The sequence below is a fragment of the Etheostoma cragini genome, chromosome 3, assembly GCF_013103735.1.
Source record: "Etheostoma cragini isolate CJK2018 chromosome 3, CSU_Ecrag_1.0, whole genome shotgun sequence".
NCBI lineage: Eukaryota > Metazoa > Chordata > Actinopteri > Perciformes > Percidae > Etheostoma > Etheostoma cragini.
The window spans coordinates 15,609,645-15,629,886 of NC_048409.1; the positions used below are offsets into that span (position 1 = coordinate 15,609,645).

A 20,242-nucleotide genomic window follows, 5' to 3' on the forward strand; every position below is an offset into this window, starting at 1 on the left:
AGGAACATCTGCCACGAGTATGGGCTGGAAGTCCCAAGGTCAAAATGGAAGACACCTCCTAAGGTAGTCAAGAATGACGAGCTAAGATCCTGTGGGATTTCAAGATCCAGACTGACAAACTGGTGATGGCTAACCAACCAGACATCTTGATGATCGACAAATAGCAGAAGAAGGCAGTAGTGATGGATGTGGCGGCCCCACGCGACAGCCACATCAAGAAGAAGGAACACAAGAAGCTTGAGAAATACCAAGGGCTGAAAGAGGAGCTAGAAAAGATGTGGAAAGTAAGAGCAACAGTGGTGCCAGTGGTAATCGGAGCACTGGGGGCTGTGACCCCCAAACTGGGAGAGTGGCTAGAGCAGATTCCAGGTGAAACATCAGAGGTCTCTGTCCAGAAGAGTGCAGTCCTAGGAACAGCTAAGATACTGTGCAGAACCCTCAAACTCCCAGGCCTCTGGTAGAGGACCCGAGCTTTAGGATGACACATACCACCCCACAAGAGTGAGAGGGGGATTTTTATATATATATATATATATATTTATTTAAAAAAAGAAGAAAAAAATACAAATTATCTGTGCAGTAATTCACAGTTGCAGGTAACACCTATACAAGGTACATACACACCCACAAACACACACACACACACACACTGAATGCCATGACATCCAGACAGCACCAAACTGTGCCTTACACAAACAAGAAAGTAAAAAATGTAACGAGTTTATGATTTTGGTCAGTCAAGGCCCTCACGCCAATGAGAGGCTACTGAAGCATAATTTCAGGGAGAAAGATAAAGAGAGGACTGAAAACCCATTGGTAAAAAATGGCTGCAGGGCCGATAGAGCTGTAAAGGAGAAGAGAGAGGGAGAGAGAGGGATTGAAAGAGGAAAAAAGTGGCATAGAGTGAGATTTGCTAGAACTTGATAGCATAATATATATATAGAAGCATTTGTTAAAATGCCATACAGACCAGAGCAAGAGGCTAATTACAAGTCATACACGTGCACATACAAAATCACATGCACCCACACACGCACAATACACAAAAAAAGGAAAAATGATCAATAAAACGACAATGATAGAGAGAGCAAAACAAAAATGGGACCTACAATTAAGCACCTCTGTTTTTGGAAAGTGTCAAGTAACAAATTGGACAGGGGTAAGAGGGGTTGAGGAATGTTGGTTTTCCACAAAGAATCTCATTTGACCTCCAGAAGTACAGTGACCCAAACTAGTAACTCCAGCAGAGCAAGGTGAAATTTAACACGTGGTGAATGCATGTAATTGAAAATCATTAGCATACAGCAGGCTGACTTCATATTCGACCTGTTTGAAAATCCCTAACCCTTGTGCACTTCTAAATGTCATTTTTAAATGCAAATATTTTGGTTAATGAGAAATCACTCTGCAAATGCGGAACAGCAGTTTGCCAAACATTTACCCTGCATGCTACATGCACACATGCGCCAATCCTTCTCCTCCTTCAGTCCATTCATGGAAAAGTGCTGCAAGGACCAACAGCAGTGCAGAATTCTCCATCACCTTTTAAAGGAAAAGTTCCACATTTTGGGAAATACGCTTTTTTGTGAGACGAGAAGATTGCTTAGCTTAAAAACTGGAAGTGGGGGAAAGAGCTAGATTCTTTGATTCAAAATGAAACAAAATCCACCAACCAGCAACTCTCAAGCTCAAAAAGGCCCACACATTGTCCCCCATAAATCAGGAAAACAAAACGGTTCCAGGTGCTGATAGGTAGATTTTGATTAGCCTTGGACAGAGCCAGGCGACCCGTTGCCTTGTTTCCAGTCTTAATGCTAAGCTAGGCTAACTGGTCGCTAGCTGGAATTTCATATTTAAGGGACAGACATGAAAGTGTGATCGATCTTTTCATTTAACTCTCAAGAAGAAAACAAATGTGTTTATCTAAAATGCCAAACTATTGCTTTAAGACATCTTTGTCTCATTGTTCATCTGCCAAAAGTCACTCCATTAACCATGGTTTATAAGTATGCTACAGCATTGCTTTACTTTATCATGGCCGTTTCTTTAAAGGTCTGGAAGGCCAAATTTACCTTTACCATTACGGTTAGTCTCAGCAATAATCTTTACCTAGTGCAAGTGACGTTGTTATTATTAGTAGTAGTAGTAGCAGTAGTAGTAGTAGTAGTAGTAGTAGTATTATTGTTATTATATTGTGACTTGGATGTGTTTTATAATGGAGCACGCAATCGTAACCATATACTATAGTTCATATTAGAACTAAAATATTTTTCAAAACAGAAGCACTAAACAATTATAAAATATCAATTTAGACTTAACTTAATCCGTCAAGATAACTACAGGTCTTTGTCTGCTTTCAGTAACTTTTGTGTCTCAAATCTTTGGACTCTCATACTTTCCTTCCACATGTTCTTTCTAACTGTCAGTCAAGCCCATAATTGCATTTTATTGTTTGCATGTTTCCTTTTTCATAACCTGGCTTGCTTCAAGCCCATGTCGGCCATGTGCTTCAGTTTGAAGGCTGAAGTCAAATAGATGCGTGAGTAGACGGAGTAATGCGAGACAGAAAGAAAGTGAGAGAAAAAAGGCACAGACGCAGAGAAAGAGAAGACAGAAGCATAGGAAGGCCAGGATATGATAAGATATTAACACCTCTCAGAATATCCCAGCCTACACAACAAAGAAGCCAAAAGACACCAACATGTACCATTCCTTGGTCCTTTTATGGGAAAACAACAAAACAGAATCAAAAAATCAAAAACACGTCAAAAGGAAAAAGAGAAGAGCGTGACAACTTTTTCAAAACTGTAAAACAGTAATTACTCCAAACCCTCAGCGCTGTTGTTTGACACATTCAAATAACAAGTCACGGCAACATCAGATGACCAGTCACATTTTCTGTTTTGTTCAGGGGACCTAAAAATAGCAATAATAAAGAAGTAATGGCAAAGGCATGACAAAAACATGGAGATTATTCTATGCTGTGGTGGATTTTGGGGCGAGGACTAGAGTCATACCAAATGTGCAAAAGCTTTTTCTGGCACCTTGATGTCATGTAGCAGCTGACCTGAGAAATCCTACTGGATGAAGCCGTGAAGGGAAAAAAGTAACCTCAAAAGAGGAAACACGAGAACGAGTAGAACACCTTGGGTAAAGCAGGTTCAAGCTGGGTCAAGCTGCCATGTTACTGGCTTCCAAATGTTGAGTCAAGTGTGAAGTAGTACACATGATTTTTATTATACGTGAGACTGCAATAACCCTTTTTTAAAGCCACCATGTACTTTAAGTGTGTCAAGACTACAGGCACAAAATATGTCAGTCATACTTACAGATCAGCCATGTTCAAGCTACACCTCTAATCAAATTCTAATGATAAAACAGTCAAAAAGGAACCATCTCTCTTAAGGGCCATTCACATTGTCTGCGCTGCGCCCGCCGCTAGGTTGCGTCCTATTCCCAAAATATATTCGCTGTGCTTTCCGCCGATGCTCAGCGCAAAATAGCCAAGACTTTCAGCATTTTTGGCATACAATGCCAATATTTGAATGCATGTCACGACTGCATCTGGTGTTCTCATCAAAAGTGTAGTACATGGAACATTGTGTATGATCCACAATTCCAGTAGCGATTTGGTGGCGAAGATGTTTCTGTCTTTGAACCAAAAGACGGAGGAAGGCAGCAGCAAGAAGAGTGTGGGTGCAGGAGACCCTCAGGTCCAGAGAGCAGTTGGGGAAATTCCGGCAGTTGAAGGAGCTCCACTTTCACTGTGACTGTTGACAGGGGTAATTTTATCTCAACAGGGAGCAATTGACAGTCTGCTTACAAGACTCTGCCCTACAATTTCCCAGATGGGTTATAAATGGGTTTTCATGTCTAAATAAAATGTTGCATTTCAACACTATGTGTCATTACATGTTTACATACATAAGTAAGAGGTCTGCAGTTATTGCAGTTGGGTATAATGAAGCTAAGCTATGAGCGTAAAGTCATACATTCATCATCATTCATTCATACTCATTATAAAACTTTGTTCAATGCATATGTGTAATTAATTCCTCCATATTTTACATTAGATTAACATACTTTCTTTGGACACAAACAAAAGATTTTGATCAGGATTTCTGTATATATATCAGATGTATATTTCTTTTCAGCAGATCACTTGCATGTTGCCATGCCATTTTGCAATGTTCTTGTTAGCAGTGTGTTTGTACTCTAAACAATCCTGAATTTGTTTAAAATGCAGTTGCAATCCTTATATTGTGGTTTAAGCAATTGCTACCTAATTGCATTGGGTTTTCAGCCACACTTTTACTTTGCTTTCAGAAGTTCAGTAAGCCCACCCAGATGTGTTATGTGAATGCAGCATATGAGTAGATATTTGGCATATAGGCTCTGACGTTGTCAATTACTGCACGTTAACACTGAGCTCAATACAGCAGAGGTTGGGGAGTGACAAGAATTACCTTTTGCCGCGGGGAAACCTTGAATCTGAGGCTCGGCGGATGCTGGAGTGGGAGTGGGGCTTTAAAAATTCCATGTTTAGGAGCAGTGTGTGCAAACTTGCAACGCAGGCATTCTGCAGTGCATTGGCAGTTTCTTGGCCAAACTCAACAAAGCACATCTTAATCTTTCCTGAACCTTGATGAAGTAGTTTTACTTGCCTAATCCTAATCAAAACGCATTTGTAGTTGTACTCAGCGAAGTATGTCATATACTGAATCTTGTGACAGTAGTTGTTTGCCTGAACTGACTTTTAGGCCTTGCTTAATCAAATGGCTATAGTAAAACTCTATCAAAACTCAGCCAAGTTAAGGTCAGCTTTGCTGCAAAAAAGGAGTAAACTCAATTTACTAGCTGTGTCATGGTATTATTTGAATGCTATGAATAATGATGATAGTGCACATAATCCTAACATTTTTCGAACCAACTACTGAGTTTAATTGTGTTTATCAATTGCTCTGCAAGTGTGGTGATGCATTTTCAAAGAATGACATTCAAGGATTAATTTCTTTTCTGGAGGTTGAGAAATCCTTTGTTTTAGGCTTATGGCCCTTTAAAAAATACTTAGATTATCTACACATTGCTCAACACTTGGCTGTTTCTCTTATTTCCTGAAGAGTCTAACCTCATGGTACACAGAGTAATGGCCATGTGAATGCATACTGGTGTACTTTGAATTAAAAAAACAAACACTAAAAGGGCACTAAATTGTCCTTACGGAGCTTTAAAAATGCCAGATTAAACCCTTTCAAAAGCACTTCAAAAGACGTCCCTCTCTGTCATGAAGTAAGTGGCCTTGACAAAGATAAATCAACCACCAAGTTACCATGCCGATAATGGTAACCTATTAAGCCCACTAGGTCACGTAGCATGTCCAGCCTTGGGGAACACCTCTTTATCTAACGGCTCACGTAGTGAAATACAATAGAAAATAACTGAGCCGGCAAAAATTAAGGTTTAAGGTAATTACCCTCTATTATCCATCAGACATTTCGTGGACCGAGAGATAATGTGCACGTGTAAGACAACGACGTGATCGGGACAACCATACCCTCTGTTTGACTTAATGGAGGTGCCCATTATCACCAAATGAAAGGCTGATTTACGACAGCACTTTCTACGTTAGTGTTTAGACAATGTCTCATTATGGGGAGAATGTCTGATCACTGGGCTGGTGTCGCCTCTTCACACGTGTCTGCGAATGCCTTTCTCTCACTGACTCTTTGTGTCCATCATCCCTCCTTTCTGTCCTTGGGTTGACGCGGTGTTCAGTCGTCATGTTTTCCAGTGGAACTGTACACTGGCAGAACCCTAACAGGCCTCTCTTGTGTCATTCAGATATCACTGAAGTCAAACGAGAGAGGTTAGATTGACCAGAGAGAGAGATAGAACAGGTGACAGGACGAACAGGCAAGAGTGACAGATGGAGTTAGGACTTCAGCTTGTTAACAGCCAGTGTAATACCTCTGCGGTCATTGGAGATCCTACAATACCGCAAGGTGACAGTGCAATATCCTAATTCACGGCCACTGTGAATACATATGCACACAATGGAAACTGGTGATACGACAGAAAAATTTCTTAAAAACAGATGCCAGGTCTTGTGGAAAAGTAATACATTCACATGTGCTTTAGACTCAGTTCCCCCTGAAATGTATGTTGCCTTTCACCATGTTTATTGTTCTATCCCCCTCAAAAGCCATCTTACATAAGTAATAAAAACCTGACTTGGTTTGCATGAATTTCACTGACTGTCAATGGTGCTTTTTCACATTGCAAAGACTTTTTAAGTTAAAAATTAAATCTTTGAAAGTGTTTAGGACCGTTTGGTTTTTCAATAATTCTATGTCTGCTTCATTACAAACAAGACAGAATTGCAAAGAACTTGTTTTTCCAAAAGTAGACAAGAATGCTTTACTAATATTTTAACCCACTAGAAGCCAACCACAAACTAATTTTGGTTACACAAAGTTGACAAGGGCACAACAACCTGAGTTGCAATAAGCTGTGTGAGAGTAGATGTTTTTGAGAGTCTGGTATTTTCTCTTACATCACCAGCATCATTAACTGTGAATGTAAATCAACTCCTTATGTTCACAACAGCTTAAATTATTACACACATACAGTAAAAGTCAGCACACAAACAATTGCACTATAATTAAACAATTATCATTTACACACACACAAACACAAACACACACAAACTCACATATGCGGTGTAAAAACAACACTTCCAACATGTTATCTCTATTTGTCGAACAAATACAGAGGATTTAGTTAATTCATGTTTTAGTCATTGGAAAACTACTCTATTATTCAAAAAGCTGAGCTCAGGTAAAGAAAACATGAATTTAGTCCCGTCTGTACAGTTTTTATGTAACTTGCTTGCATTCCTGAGTATTGAAGAGCACTTTAATCGTAAGATGTCCTATTCGCTTGTTGTAACAAGTCTTCACATTAAAGCTAAAATGATAAGTAAGAGAAGTGCTAGCTGTTTGCAGGGAGAAGAATTGTGTCTTAAAGGAAAAGTTTGACAATTAGGGAGATAAACTTCATAAAAAGCTAACCCTGACTGTTCTCACAATGATATTAATTGACAACTTGCCACACTTCAAATTCCCTTTGCCACATGTATGTTCAACGTTAAAACATAATTAGTAAAACCATGCCAACAATTATTGATGAATTAATGTCTTTGTATGCTATGCACTAAAAGGGAATAAAGGCTTTAGGCCGCCCACGCGTTATAGATAGATAGATAGTTCATTGATCCCAAAAAATGGGAAATTACGGTTTTATAGCAGCACACGTACATTAGTCACACAACACAGAATATAAATATAAAAGATACTAGGAAAAATGTAGGCCCAGTTTAATATGCAACTTAATTTCATACAATATATGCAGTAGGGGGCCCCTGAACCATCCATCTCAGTTAAGGGGTCCTTGGCTTAAAAAACGTTAAATACTGCTGCTCTAGATGATGAACAGACATATATGAGAATGGTACCGACTCATCAATAAGTCCTCCAAAACATATGATGATATAGGTTGTTTATTCCTACTCTCTAATACGACCCAAAGGAGCGCTTAATAAATTAATTTGAAATTGGTCATAAGCGTTCTGAAACGGACGCAGTTTAGGCAACAAAAGTGATTAGTTAAGTTTAGAAAAAGATTGTGGTCTGGGTTAAAACTGGTACATTCGTTGCATTTCTTCACTTCGAGATACACAGTTGACCATGTTCCAGTTACAAGTTGTGAAAATGGTGGGGGGGGGGGGGGGGGGGGGGGGGGGGGGGGGGGGGGGGGGGGGGGGGTGCTTCTTAGCAGGTTAGCCATTGTTACAACACGTTATGTAGCATTTTGCTCGTACAAACACCGTACCATCATGTCCACAGATAGAAGATAGACAGTGCTGTGTTTCTGTAGGAACAAAAATAGGACAGCTGTGCTAAAAACAGTATACAGCTGTCACTACTCTTGCTGCTCCGAGCAGTCATGTTGGATTGTTATGCCGGGGTTGGTGAGGTTCTCCCAACTCACAGTCACTTTTTGAGGGAGGACAGTGTTCAACTCATCCAACTCTCGTTGTGAAAGCAAATAAGTGTATTTAATGCCAAACTATTATTTTAATGGTCTGTTGGGTCGGTGAGTCAAATGGGCGGAGGCCTAAGTGAACGTAGGGAATCCTAACCGGACCTCTGGGAATGTTAAACAACGCCATATGTGTACTGAGTGAACTACAATAGTTTGTACACATGAAAGGATTTCCTTAGAAAAACGGTGAAAGAAGCAGATAAGTAACCCTGCCGTTTGCCCCGAAAATGAAAATCCCAACAACAGACATGCACACTTATACCCACATATATTTATGGATCTAAATATGCTGTGTCTTAAGTTGTTTTTAATAACTCTATAAAAGTGCTGCTGGAGACAAGAGGCTCCATTTTGTTGGCTACATCGTCATTACTCAGTGGTGGTTTTGAAAATGGGAATGTCTGTAGCACTCCTCACAAGAGGAATTGTGTGGATCCTCTCCAAAATATCTCTAACTCGAACACACACACACACACACACACAAACTAAAAGCCGGCAATTGGTTACTGGCGAGTTTGGCGGGCAGATTGCGGTTGCTTTGCAGATTTGTCTTTCCTACCCCAGAGCTGGCCCGTGAGGTATCAAACCTCTGTGGTCTCTTTTCTCCTTTTTTTCTGAAATCTTATTTTTAAGACTGTCATTAAAGAGTACATTGGGAAGTGAGAGGGCAGATGAAGGAGGCAGAGGGAAAAGGTCATGAACTTGGGCCATTGAACTATTTCTTAACATTTAATAGACTAAATCAACAAAGGATTGACACATTGCTCAATAATGAAAATAATCATAAGCTGTGGTACAAGTAGGCTACAAGTAAGGTACCTAGGTATAGTACTTGAATAAATGTCCTCAGTTACTTTCCACCAATGTGTTGGATTTGTATCCTTATTGTACAGTATAAATCATTGTTTTTGAAGAGTAATTTGGTCCTAAACAAGGAGTCATTTATCACTTTGTTTTAGTTAAACACAATTCACAGGAAAATAGTAGCTAGGGATCAAATATGATACCCCAAACATGCTTCGTGAACTTCAGGCACAAACAAACAAAGGAGCAAGAAAACATGGAAACTTCTTTTCCACTTTCTGACTTTCAAAAGAATGAAATTAACCGACGGAAACCATCTGCAGCATGACTTGCAGTTTGCTGTAAAGTCATGAGAGCACAGCAGATAAGCAGATAAATATGAAAGGAGACACGGTGGTCTCCTGAGGAAAACCTCCTCAGAAGTAGAATGCATGGTGTACATGTTGGATACTGCTGTCTATCAATTCCTGCCTTAAAATAAATAACTTGTAACCAAGCTTGGGTGTGTATGTGCATACTGTAAGTGTGTATGAGTGGTAGAGTGTGTGTGCCAACGTCTTTCCAGGTATTTGTGTCCAGGTCCCCCCTGTAATCATCCGATTCTCCAACAATCTGTGTCCTCAGAGCACTGAGCCAGCTTGGACAGGGATCTGCGGTCGGTGCAGTAGGAGTTTCTTTGGCACCGAGTTTCCCGGCTGACATTGGGGAGGCAGGCAGGCAGACCGATGTGGCACGGGGACGAGAGACTGTCTGGACGCATTCCCAACCACGCTTGATGGACGGATTGACAGACAGATGACAGGATTGCTGGCCTAATTAAAGCTGTGCCTTTGACTTTCACATGCACACAAGCTAAATAGAGTTGAAATATCTTTTCGGTAAACTACACGGGTAATCCCTACATGTCAATCTGTTAATAGTTCCAAGCTGCAACATACACACTTCAATCTTCTTTTCTCTTCCACCTCTCATCTGGTCAACTTTCCCTCTTCGAACAAAGAACACATTTGGTGCAAAATGTAAATGTTGGGTGAGGCAAAGTGTAAACTTGGGGTTAAATTTGGATTAGGATAAATCTACGGCTACAAACACCACCTCCTAATTAAGGCATTTCTCATTTCATTGTGTGTGTGTGTGTGTGTGTGCGTAGGTTCACAGTATAATTACAGATGTCAGCCCCAGCGTAGTTAACTGTAACATCAGTTGAGCACACAATATGATGGACAGAATGTAAGTTTCAACACGCTAAACATTACCCACGCCTTAATATGATAATTTGTCTAGGGCTGCAACTAACAATTAATTTCATAGTTGATTAATCTGTTGAATATTTTCTCAATTAATCGATTGTGGTCTATAAAATGTCAGAACATGGTGAAAAATGTGGATCGGTGTTTCCCAAAAGCACAAGATGATGTCTTCAAATGTCTTGTTTCGTCCACAACTCAAAGATAATCAGTTTACTGTCACAGAGGACAGAAGAAACTAGACAATATTCACATTTAAGGAATCAAATCCTTAAATGACTCAAACCAACTAATCTATAATCAATTGCAACTGCTTTTCTTCATAGTCGTGAGATTAATTTACCATATAATCATTAATATAGTGAAACTAGAGAGATGTAGGGCAGTACAGCCCGACCAGCCTCCTCTCTTTACCCTGTCTCTCTTAGTTATGCTGTAATAGCTTTAGACTGCCGGGGGACTTCCTTTGACACACTCAGCTCCTTTATCTTTCCATTTGTGTGCCTCCGTGTCCCAGAAATGCTTGTTACTAACCTAGCTCTGGGGAGTCATTCCCCAGAGTCCATATGTTCTTTTCCCCCCAGCATGTTTCCTATGATCAGGGAGGCTCCAAAATCATGGTAGCAGCTGTCACTGTGGTCCTGCTACACGTCCTGCGATGCCCTGTTACATCCTGCTACGCTCTGCTGTGCCCTGCTAAGCCATGAACTACAAACTACTATTTTTTTTGTCACTGTTCCATTGTCTTTTATTGTGACTGTTACTGCCTCTCTTCATTTCAACCCCAACTGGCCGTCAGACACCGCCTACCAAGACCCTGGGTCTGTCCGAGGTTTCTTACTAAAAGACAGTTTGTCCTTGCCACTGTCGCACTGTTGCTTCCTCTGGAGGGAACTACTAGAACTGTTGGGTCCTTGTAAATTATGCGGTCTAGTGTGGTCTAGACCTACTCTATCTGTAAAGTGTCTCAAGATAACTCTTGTTATGAATTGATACTATCAATAAAATTGAATTGAAAATAGTTAGAAAATAGCACCCTAAACTAATAAATTCCTTGATTGATCTTTGGAGCTCTCAATTTGTCTGTGTCTACCCAGTGCCCAATCACACTAGACCAATAGACTTTTGTGACTATAATGATACCATAGTATTGTTTTGGGGGCAGTAGTCAATCCGTAGGGATTTGGGCTGGTTAAACTCCACATATGGAACAAAGTATGGTGGTGGAATGGTAGCTGGAGAGGTGGCAGTTCACCTGAGCGTATGTGTAATGTGTATAAGTGTGTATAAGTATAGTAACAAAGTGTGTAAATTGTAATTTCCACTTGCGAGATTAATAAAGCACACATTATTATTCTCTGCTCCCCCAAACTCCACTCATGTAAAATATGGTAAAAGAAAGAGGAACCAAGAGAAGACCATGGATAGATTTCCCCACACCCACACCAATCACACTGTACATATACTCTAGCTCTCTCTAAATAACTGTCTTTTTCACACAGGGGTGAAAGTACTTGACAGGAAACAGGAAGTTTGTACTCTCGTAAAACAAGCAATGTCAAGTGTTTAAAATTCTTTTTATATTGAGTTATTTGTTCACATGTGCTGTGAGAACACTGTGCTGATGAATAAACCTTGTAAATCCTATAAAATCCTTCTTAATATGCAATGTTATCAAGGACGAGACAGTGAAGCTGTACATGGCCCTCTTCTGGTGGAAGCGTGTGCGTATCCCGTAGTTGGGAGTGAGTGAAAGCCTAGCTCTTATTCATACAATCATGCAGGAATTCAAGCTCGGACAATAGTAGCCCTCAGTCAAAAATGTCCATCTCATCTGTGTGAGTGTGAGTGTGTGTATGTGCGTAGGGAGCCTGCCCTCATTGCTCATTGTGCTCATTACACAGCAGTATATCCTGTCCAATTCACAGCGGTATGGTGTCATATGTGATGCTGACACCACTTAAAGTGTGCAAGGAGACAGGGTTACAGAGAAAAGTGCGAGAGAGTCATATTAATCTTAATAATGTATACTAATAATATAGCTTACATTTTTACAGTTTCTTCTTTCAGTCAATCTCTATGAAACATGCTTCGGCAATGTTTTTTGTTTGTTTTGCATAAATTGGGTTTGAACTGAACTGACCTTGGTGTGTCTCCATATGATAACATGTTATAAAGATTTATACAGTATTAAAAGAAAGCAGAGCCAAGACTCGCTTTACTTCATAAAAAAGAGAGGAGGGGGATCATCTTACCAGTGATGTCATCACGTCCCCATGACAGTGCGTCAAGCATGCTCTCACTCTGTCATTAGGCAGACAGCAAGACAAAGTGGTTCTTTCGCATAGTTATTAAAAGTCGAGTAAATTCAAAGAATACTAAAGGTATCCAGTTGCTAATTACAGTATGACCAGAAACATCTTTCAAATGACCAAACCAGGAGCAGGTAGAGTAGATTTAAAGTCCCTGTACACACATAACAGCAAAGCCCAAGCCGTTTATAGGCTACTTTGATAAATAAAATAAGTGATCACAAACGTTGCTCAGGCACAGACAATTTCGTACGGTGGATTATTTCAAATATGTACTGTCTCGATATATAAACCCATTTGAAACCTATAGGCCTACCGCAGGACTAGTTCCGTCCAAAAGCATACTGGTATCTAAATGTACGATACGATGTCGTAGCGCAGACAAACTCGTATGAACATATGAATATGTCATATTACCGCCGTGCGTAAACGTGGTAATGTCGGTAGAACAGGCTTAGCGGCGAGAAAAGCCTCACACAAGCCTGCAATGACAGAGAAAACTAAACTACCGGCTTGAGCAGCCATTAGAACCGATAAAACAAGTTTTTAAAAATATACTGAAAAGTTGTGGACTTACCGGTTTGGTGAATAAAAACAGGCTAAAATCAGTGTTCAGAGTGCACGATCCTCATCAGCTGTAGTGGACTGATTTGGCAGGTGTAGCCTTGTTGTAAAAAGAATGGATGAAAACCACAAAGCCGGTAAACGAGGTTACCCCGTCTCCACACACTGCTCAGTGAGCTCACAATGCGTCAGAGCTGCAAACTGAAACTCTGTGTGTGTGTGTGTGTGTGTGTGTGTGTGTGTGTGTGTGTGTGTGTGTGTGTGTGTGTGAACACAAAGAAGACATTAGGACAGAAATAAGCATACAAATACATGTAAACAAATTGTTAAAATATTATCAAAAATTTAAACTTTTTTAAACTCGTCTTTTATTGCTATTCAATTATCTAATTTACACAGTTTTAATGTACAAAAATTCCCTTTTCCAAACTTTTTTTTGTGTGTGTTTAACAAAACTTAACTCTGAAGGTATTTCCTAAACATATGGGTGAAAATATTCCACCCTCTGCACAGTCAATATTTTAGTTTTTATTGTATTGAATTAAAATAGATGCTTGTGACGTTCGGTGGTGTCACTTCTCCAACACCTGTCATTTAACTGCATAAGTAATTGCAGTGTACCTTGTGATAGTAGGAAAAGCTCAGGCGTTAGCCTACTAACATCACTAATGATGGCTCTGTGCCAAGTGCTCCAGTGAGCTATGGCAGGTTGACAGTGAGTCAGGATGCACAATATTATAATATACAGTGTATATTATTTTATAATTTACACCTTTTTCCTACTGTGATTTATCAAAATATCATCTTGTTGTACACTGAACGTTGATGTGAAGTTCTCAACAACAAAAAATGCAATTCAATCAAAAATGAAATTAAAGTAATTCAATTGAGAGTGTCTCTGACTGAGAACACTGCTGTTGTGGTAATAGCAGATCCTTTAAAGGTGCTCTAAGCCATGTCATGTGTGTTTTAGGCTGTAACATTTGTTGTCACATAGAAGTAACTTCACCCAACATCACTTGGAGCACCTTTCATGCAGATACACAGTTTTTGGAGAATTGTTGAAATTATTATAATCAGGGACCGTCAAAGCAGCCTGGGGACAAAAACAAGTATCCGAGGAGTGGATCATGTGTTTGAATCTTACAGTATGCAGGATAAAAAATAAATAAAAAAGAGCTTTTCCAAATACACACACTTAATATAAGATCTGCCTACCAAGTGAATGAAGGAGATTTCCTCTGGCCCACGTCCTGAGTCAGTCAGGTCAATGACTCACAATAATAAAGTCATTCTGGTTTCACAGATAAATCTCTGTGCGGCTGTCTGCCTCTTTCATTCATCACCCATATCTTCACTGTTTAATGCATCGTTTGAATACTGTGTGTGGAGGCAACTTGTGTGTGTGTGTGTTCATGAGGGGAGAAGGGACAACATTTGTCTTCATGCGTGTCCTGAACGGCCTGCATTCATACAGTTTTCTTCCATATACTGCCGGGCTATCATATCACAATGCCCTTCATTGTGGGTCAGTGGGCTAAAGTAAAATGAATAGTTCAGTGACACTGAAGCATGCTTGTAAACCACAGTGGTTTACTTTGTGTTATGGTCAGAACTGTAGGAGCTGGGAAGGGTTTCATAAGATTAATCTTCTTCTATTTATTTTAACTGTTGTTACTGTAAACAACAGGGAATGGGGGGGGGGGGGCTTTTAGGGTCAGAGAAGAACAGGCAACAATTTGAATCAAGCTATAAATCTTTGGATGTCTTCCATGGTTGTAACAAAAACATTGAACCACTTTTTTTTTTTTCAAAAGATAATAAAATGGCACAATGTAGTTACTAAAATAAAGTAAACAGATGTTTATTAGATGGCCTGCACAACAATTAATGACAAACCTGGTCTTCAACAGACTGCCCCGGCCTTGTTTCATGATCTTCGTTGTGTGTTCTCTCTACCTGCCGTGACACTAGTTTAATTGAGTGTTGGCAAATGTAGCTCTGTTATACACAATGATTTCCATTAGCGTTTCATTCACAGATTATTTTCACCCGATTAATCGTCTATTTAGGTTAAAATTAGCAGTATTCTGGTCATGAATGTGTTCCTGGGTATCACGGTTATGTTTTGTGCGAGCATCACACCCTCGTTCCAGAGATCCGGATAGTGACCCTTGTCCCCGTTTTGAGAAACCCACACCTCACCAGCTGAAGAAAGAACAGTCACAAACCGGCACCAGTGAACTGATTTAATTACAAAGAGGAACCCACAGTGACTAAACGAGTACAACTACATACAGTTAACTCTGATAGACTGTAACCATGACAACTGCAACCAGATTCAGGGATTAACAGAGTTGGGACAAGGTTGTGTTCCTTCCTGTGTAGATTTCCGTAACAAGGCAAAGATACAGTTTGGAGCTAATATGGCTACCAGTAAACACATCCATGCCAAAATTCTACCTTTAGGTCACCCTGGCAACAAGTGGCCATCTTTCTTTTGGAAAGATCTATGACAGTTATAATTTAAATGTCACTGACAGCGCATGCCAGAGAGGAAGAAGGGAAGGGAGGGATACAAACAAAAACAAACCTTACACAAATATATAAAAATATGCCATTAGATTCATATCAACAATTGAGGACCATGTGGGTGCACTATTTACAAAAAAGGCAATATATACCAATATTTACAACAATAAAGACTTCTTTCACATACAGACATGGGGATGTGACTTACAAGTCTGCTGTGGATTATTACAGTGACGGTAGAATGAGTTTGATGTGATGGCAAAAATTAAGTTTAAATCTTCAACATGCGTCATTCTCTCAATCTGGGTCAAATTAGCATCACTATTTTAATTCTAAGACACGGCGTGTTTGTGTGGATGCTTGTATGTCCGTAAAATAAAAAGAGTCTAAGTCAACCCACTGGGCTCAGAACCTAAAATGCACCCGCTGAAAACAGAATTACACAGTCAACCATTCTTATGAAACTACCAAGGAAACATAATAGTATATTCTCAAGGCAAATATGTTTTCTGATTTAAAAGAAAATCTACAGACTTTCTGAATCAGCTATATTGAAAGTTACTGACTCTAACCATGGTAGCGGTTTCAGCCCAGAAAACTGAGAAAATTCATTGATCCACTAAAGATTCAGTAAAGTGGGGACCCACCATCGAGGTGCTGCTACCCTGTTTTGCTGCCCAACTCAGAGTTTTACAAACGCTGCTCTAGAGATGCTGGCTCTCAGATGTTCCTCCCCTCAATTTCTCACAGGAAACATTCTAACTCCATTTGTCAGGGCGCTTCATTACTCTACAGCCAGCATAGATATACAGCATTTTCAGGTCTTGGCACAAGAACACACATTCATTTTGTTGTCAATCTACAGAACATAAAAAAAACACTTATCTGCTACCTTAACTTTAGAGGACGGTAAGGGAATAATTGAACATCATGGGAACTAACTGTATTAACATTTTTGTTAGCTTAGAGGTTTTATACCACTATCACTGTTTATTTTGTACCTTTGGAAGAAGCCAGGCTAGCCATTTCCCTGCTTCCAGTCTTTGTACTATGCTAAGCTAAGCTAAGCTAAGCTAAATGGCTTCTGGCTGTGGTTCAATATTTACCGTACAGACGTGAGAGGGGTGTCTATCTTTTTGAGTCTCAACAAGAAACCGAATAAGCAGTTTTATTTTTTATTTTATGCTGAATTAGTCCTGTAACAGCTGCTAAAATTCTTGAACCACTCTCTGCTGTATTCTTCACATGCTACCACAAGCTAACTGTCCTTTTAAAACGTTCACACACACACACTTACACACTTACACACACGTACAGAGGCAAAGAGCACTAGCTAGACCAAATCCTCTGAACTGTTAACTGCTTGAACAGTGGGAGAGCCAACCTAATAAAATTGTGTTGGCAATAGGGGAAAGCTGAGGTGAAGTGCCCAGATGGCTGGCAAAGTGCAGTGAGGTTTTTCAGGCTTGGAGGGATCAAAGACAATCGCAGCCTTTACAATCAAATCCTAAGGCTAACATGTGAGTGTGTGCACGGACAAGTCAGGGTCACTATTCACTTCCTTCAGACATCTGCTGTATTACAAGGGAGAGCTAACTTCCTTGTGTGTGTGTGTGTGTGTGTGTGTGTGTGTGTAATGGCTTAACTTTTAGCTCTCTGAAAGTACTCAGCATTCCTTCTGACCTAAAAAATAAACCACATGCATTTTGTTCTCCATCAGTCAATACTGAAATCAGTGTTCGTACATTAGGGTGGAACAGTACATCTTAGCGCTATATTTCCTGTGACAAAAAATACCACAATATGCACTGTGGAGCTGAAAAATAGTTCAAATAATTAGCAAATCTTTGCATTGGGCACCCAAACAGGCAACAGAGTGACTGTGTTGATGAGGATCGAGCTGCGTTAGGAGACTTGAGGTGAATTTTGGGACTGGATTGCAGTCTGGGTCTTTTGCTCACAAACAGCCAGTAGATGAGTAGATACAAAAATACCTTCAGACCCTCTCCTTTCTGGATATGTTTCCCTACATTTATGGAGTTACACAACTCCGAAACAAAAACCCTGTATTGTTCATCGTACCGAACCATGAGTGAACTGCATTGTTACACCCTTGCTATGTAGGTCTGTGTGCCAGAACCAAACAACACCCATAAATCGATTCCGCTAATCAAGCCAGGGCCTCCATGTTCTTCAATTCAAAAACAAAAGGTGAAAGCTAAATCTTCTATAAATTAAGTGCTGTAAAAGAAGGCGCTAAAAACAAAACCATAAATACTGTACATAACTGTCGTTATCTGCTACCACAGCATAGTGTCCTAGAAGTCACTAACACCAGCTCCTGATTTCTGCTCAACAAACTGAAATTTCATGGCAAACAGAATCTTTTCAGATCCCTTATTGTCAAAACTGTAACACATACAAGGCTTTGGCATAGTCATGTTAAGGAGAAACGTCTCCAATCCATTTTTTTTTTCTACTCAACTCCAGTAGCGTGCATCATCTACGCTCACGTCATCTTAAACTGACAACAAAAAACTAAATAAGAAAATTGGACACAAATTGATTATCTGTGGAAAACACACATTTATGTTTCTCACAAATATCTTCTTGAGTGAGTGAAAGCTGTGCATTAATGTGTGTGTGACTGTGTGCATGTGCCTTGTTAAGATACCCTTGCCACATATTGCACTTTAATGAAATTCACTCTCCCTCTACAGGAGAGAGGATTATTTCAGAAGTCTCACATCTATAAGCAATGATCTTGGAGTAGATTTTATTACAACCCTACTACTGTAGGACCAGAAATGTCTGTCCTCAGATCTGCCATTAGGGGGTGTTGTCCAGATGACAAGAATACTTTGTCTTTTACTCCTTTAAAAGCTCACAAGTGTCAAGTGAACCTCTCTTCCAAGAAGAGCTCTACTGTAGTTGTAGAACTGGATGCCAATCCAGAATATCCATCAAACTACAGCCTGTGTTGGTATGTTTTACTATATACATAGTTTCCATTCATATATTTTTACATGACATTTCCCTCTGATCATCTGAAGGAATTGTGTCTGAACTTCAGGTTAAAATGAAGTAATGATGGAGTAAAGGGTTGATGTCCAAGTCCAAAAAAAGTACATGTGTCACTTAAATGTCTTCTTTCAACCTCCTGTGCAATGACATTCTGCAGAGTCCAAGTCCTCTTCTGTCTTTCTCTTCTTCACTTGTTCTCAGTTTAAACATACATACATGTGTGAAAGTTTCATTCTCCCCTTCTCAGTCTTCGTCTGTCTCCTTCAGTAATGACTTGTGTTTAAAGACACTCTGCTAGACATTATGTGCAAACAACTACACAGGCACAGACACTACTTAGTGAGGTACAAAGCACACCATCAGAAATATTAACACAAGAAAACTGGCTTTGAAGTGATCATATTCATAAGTAAGGCCAGGAGAGTTGAAAGCCATATTGTGCACATAGAGACCGGTGGACTGAGCAGAAGACCAAAACATCAACACCAAAAAGTGAGGAATCCGGTGGGCAAAAGGTGCACAGTTCTCAGATAAAGGGAGTAGGGGTGGGTTGTTTTAATCGGGGTTTGATCGTCTCAGACCTTCCAAAGCAAAAGATGGTTGGTACTGTCATCCCGTCCGATTGTTTCACTGCTATTGGTCAGTCTGAAGTCCTCATAGCCGTCGCCACCGGAAATTACTAGGTGGTTGGTTTTTGAAGGGATGAGGGCAGAAGCTCGGCGACGCGAAGAGTCACGTCTTTGGAGGTTCCCATCAACTGTGCTGCCGCTTTGGGATTGGTTGCCTAGAAAACAGGGAGGATAGGATTAAAGTTCAAGGGAAGGTATGAAGATGAAACTTCAGTTAAGGAGTTGCATTTTTCTTCTGCAGAAGTAGACAAGAGTGCACATATATAAAAAATAAAATAAAAAATACTACCTGTGGAGTCAGTTGCCATAGGAGGGAAGTTCATGTCAAACCCTTCAGGTAGTTCGATTGATGTCAGAAAGCGAACATGGCCCGTGTGTCCATGAGCCGAGCCCATCGGCACCTGGGGAGATTTCAGTGTGCCAGTCCCAGTTCCAGAGCTCACTGCTGGGATCACCAGCGTAAGGACCACACCTGTAGAAGAACACTATCTTAAAATGTGCTTTCTTTTTAAACCCAACACACACTGATCAATGTAAAAAAAAAAAAAAAAATTCTACCATTGAAAACATAAACACTAACTATTATGTGTGTGTGTGTATATATATATATATATATATATATATATATATATATATATATGTTTGAATGTGAATGTACTCTATGCTTGTTTTTAGACCGTTGAATTGTCACACACAGCTGATTTTATAATAAAGTGAAACAAAATGGTAATTCAGTTTAATTATCAGGTTAATGTCGTTTTTGATTTCTTAGGCTAACAAGTGGGGTTTTACCTGCACTGGTGCCGATCCAGAGCAGATCTTTACATGCCAGCAACGCTGTGATTCTCAGACAGGCAGCTTTGTGCTGTCTGATGATGGCATCTGCACCTGAATGGAGAGAAAGAAAAACGAGTGGGATAGTTGGAGAGGAAGAATGAGATGGAGGTCAGGGGAGAATAAGTGGTGAGGATGAAATGAAGAGTAAAGGTGAGAGAGAGCGAGAGCGAGAGAGAGAGAGAGATTGAGA

General features: G+C 40.0%; 2 protein-coding genes across 3 annotated transcripts in view; both read right to left on the reverse strand.

Annotated features, from left to right (window-relative positions):
- The window catches only part of relt (RELT TNF receptor), a 27,496-nt gene extending 14,272 nt beyond the window's left edge, over positions 1–13,224 (reverse strand). Inside the window, exon 1 of the mRNA XM_034865808.1 lies at positions 13,044–13,224. The gene's annotated coding sequence lies outside the window, so the exon portion shown is untranslated. The remainder of the gene's footprint in view (positions 1–13,043) is intronic.
- A 2,037-nt stretch (positions 13,225–15,261) lies between these two features.
- LOC117942249 (rho guanine nucleotide exchange factor 17-like) overlaps positions 15,262–20,242 on the reverse strand; it is a 61,022-nt gene continuing 56,041 nt past the window's right edge. For both annotated transcript variants that reach the window (XM_034867639.1, XM_034867638.1), the window contains 3 exons: positions 20,008–20,103; positions 19,505–19,687; positions 15,262–19,370 (listed from right to left, as the gene is read on the reverse strand). In XM_034867639.1, coding sequence (XP_034723530.1) covers positions 19,162–19,370; positions 19,505–19,687; positions 20,008–20,103 — 488 coding nt within the window. In that variant the 3' untranslated portion in view covers positions 15,262–19,161. The remainder of the gene's footprint in view (positions 19,371–19,504; positions 19,688–20,007; positions 20,104–20,242) is intronic.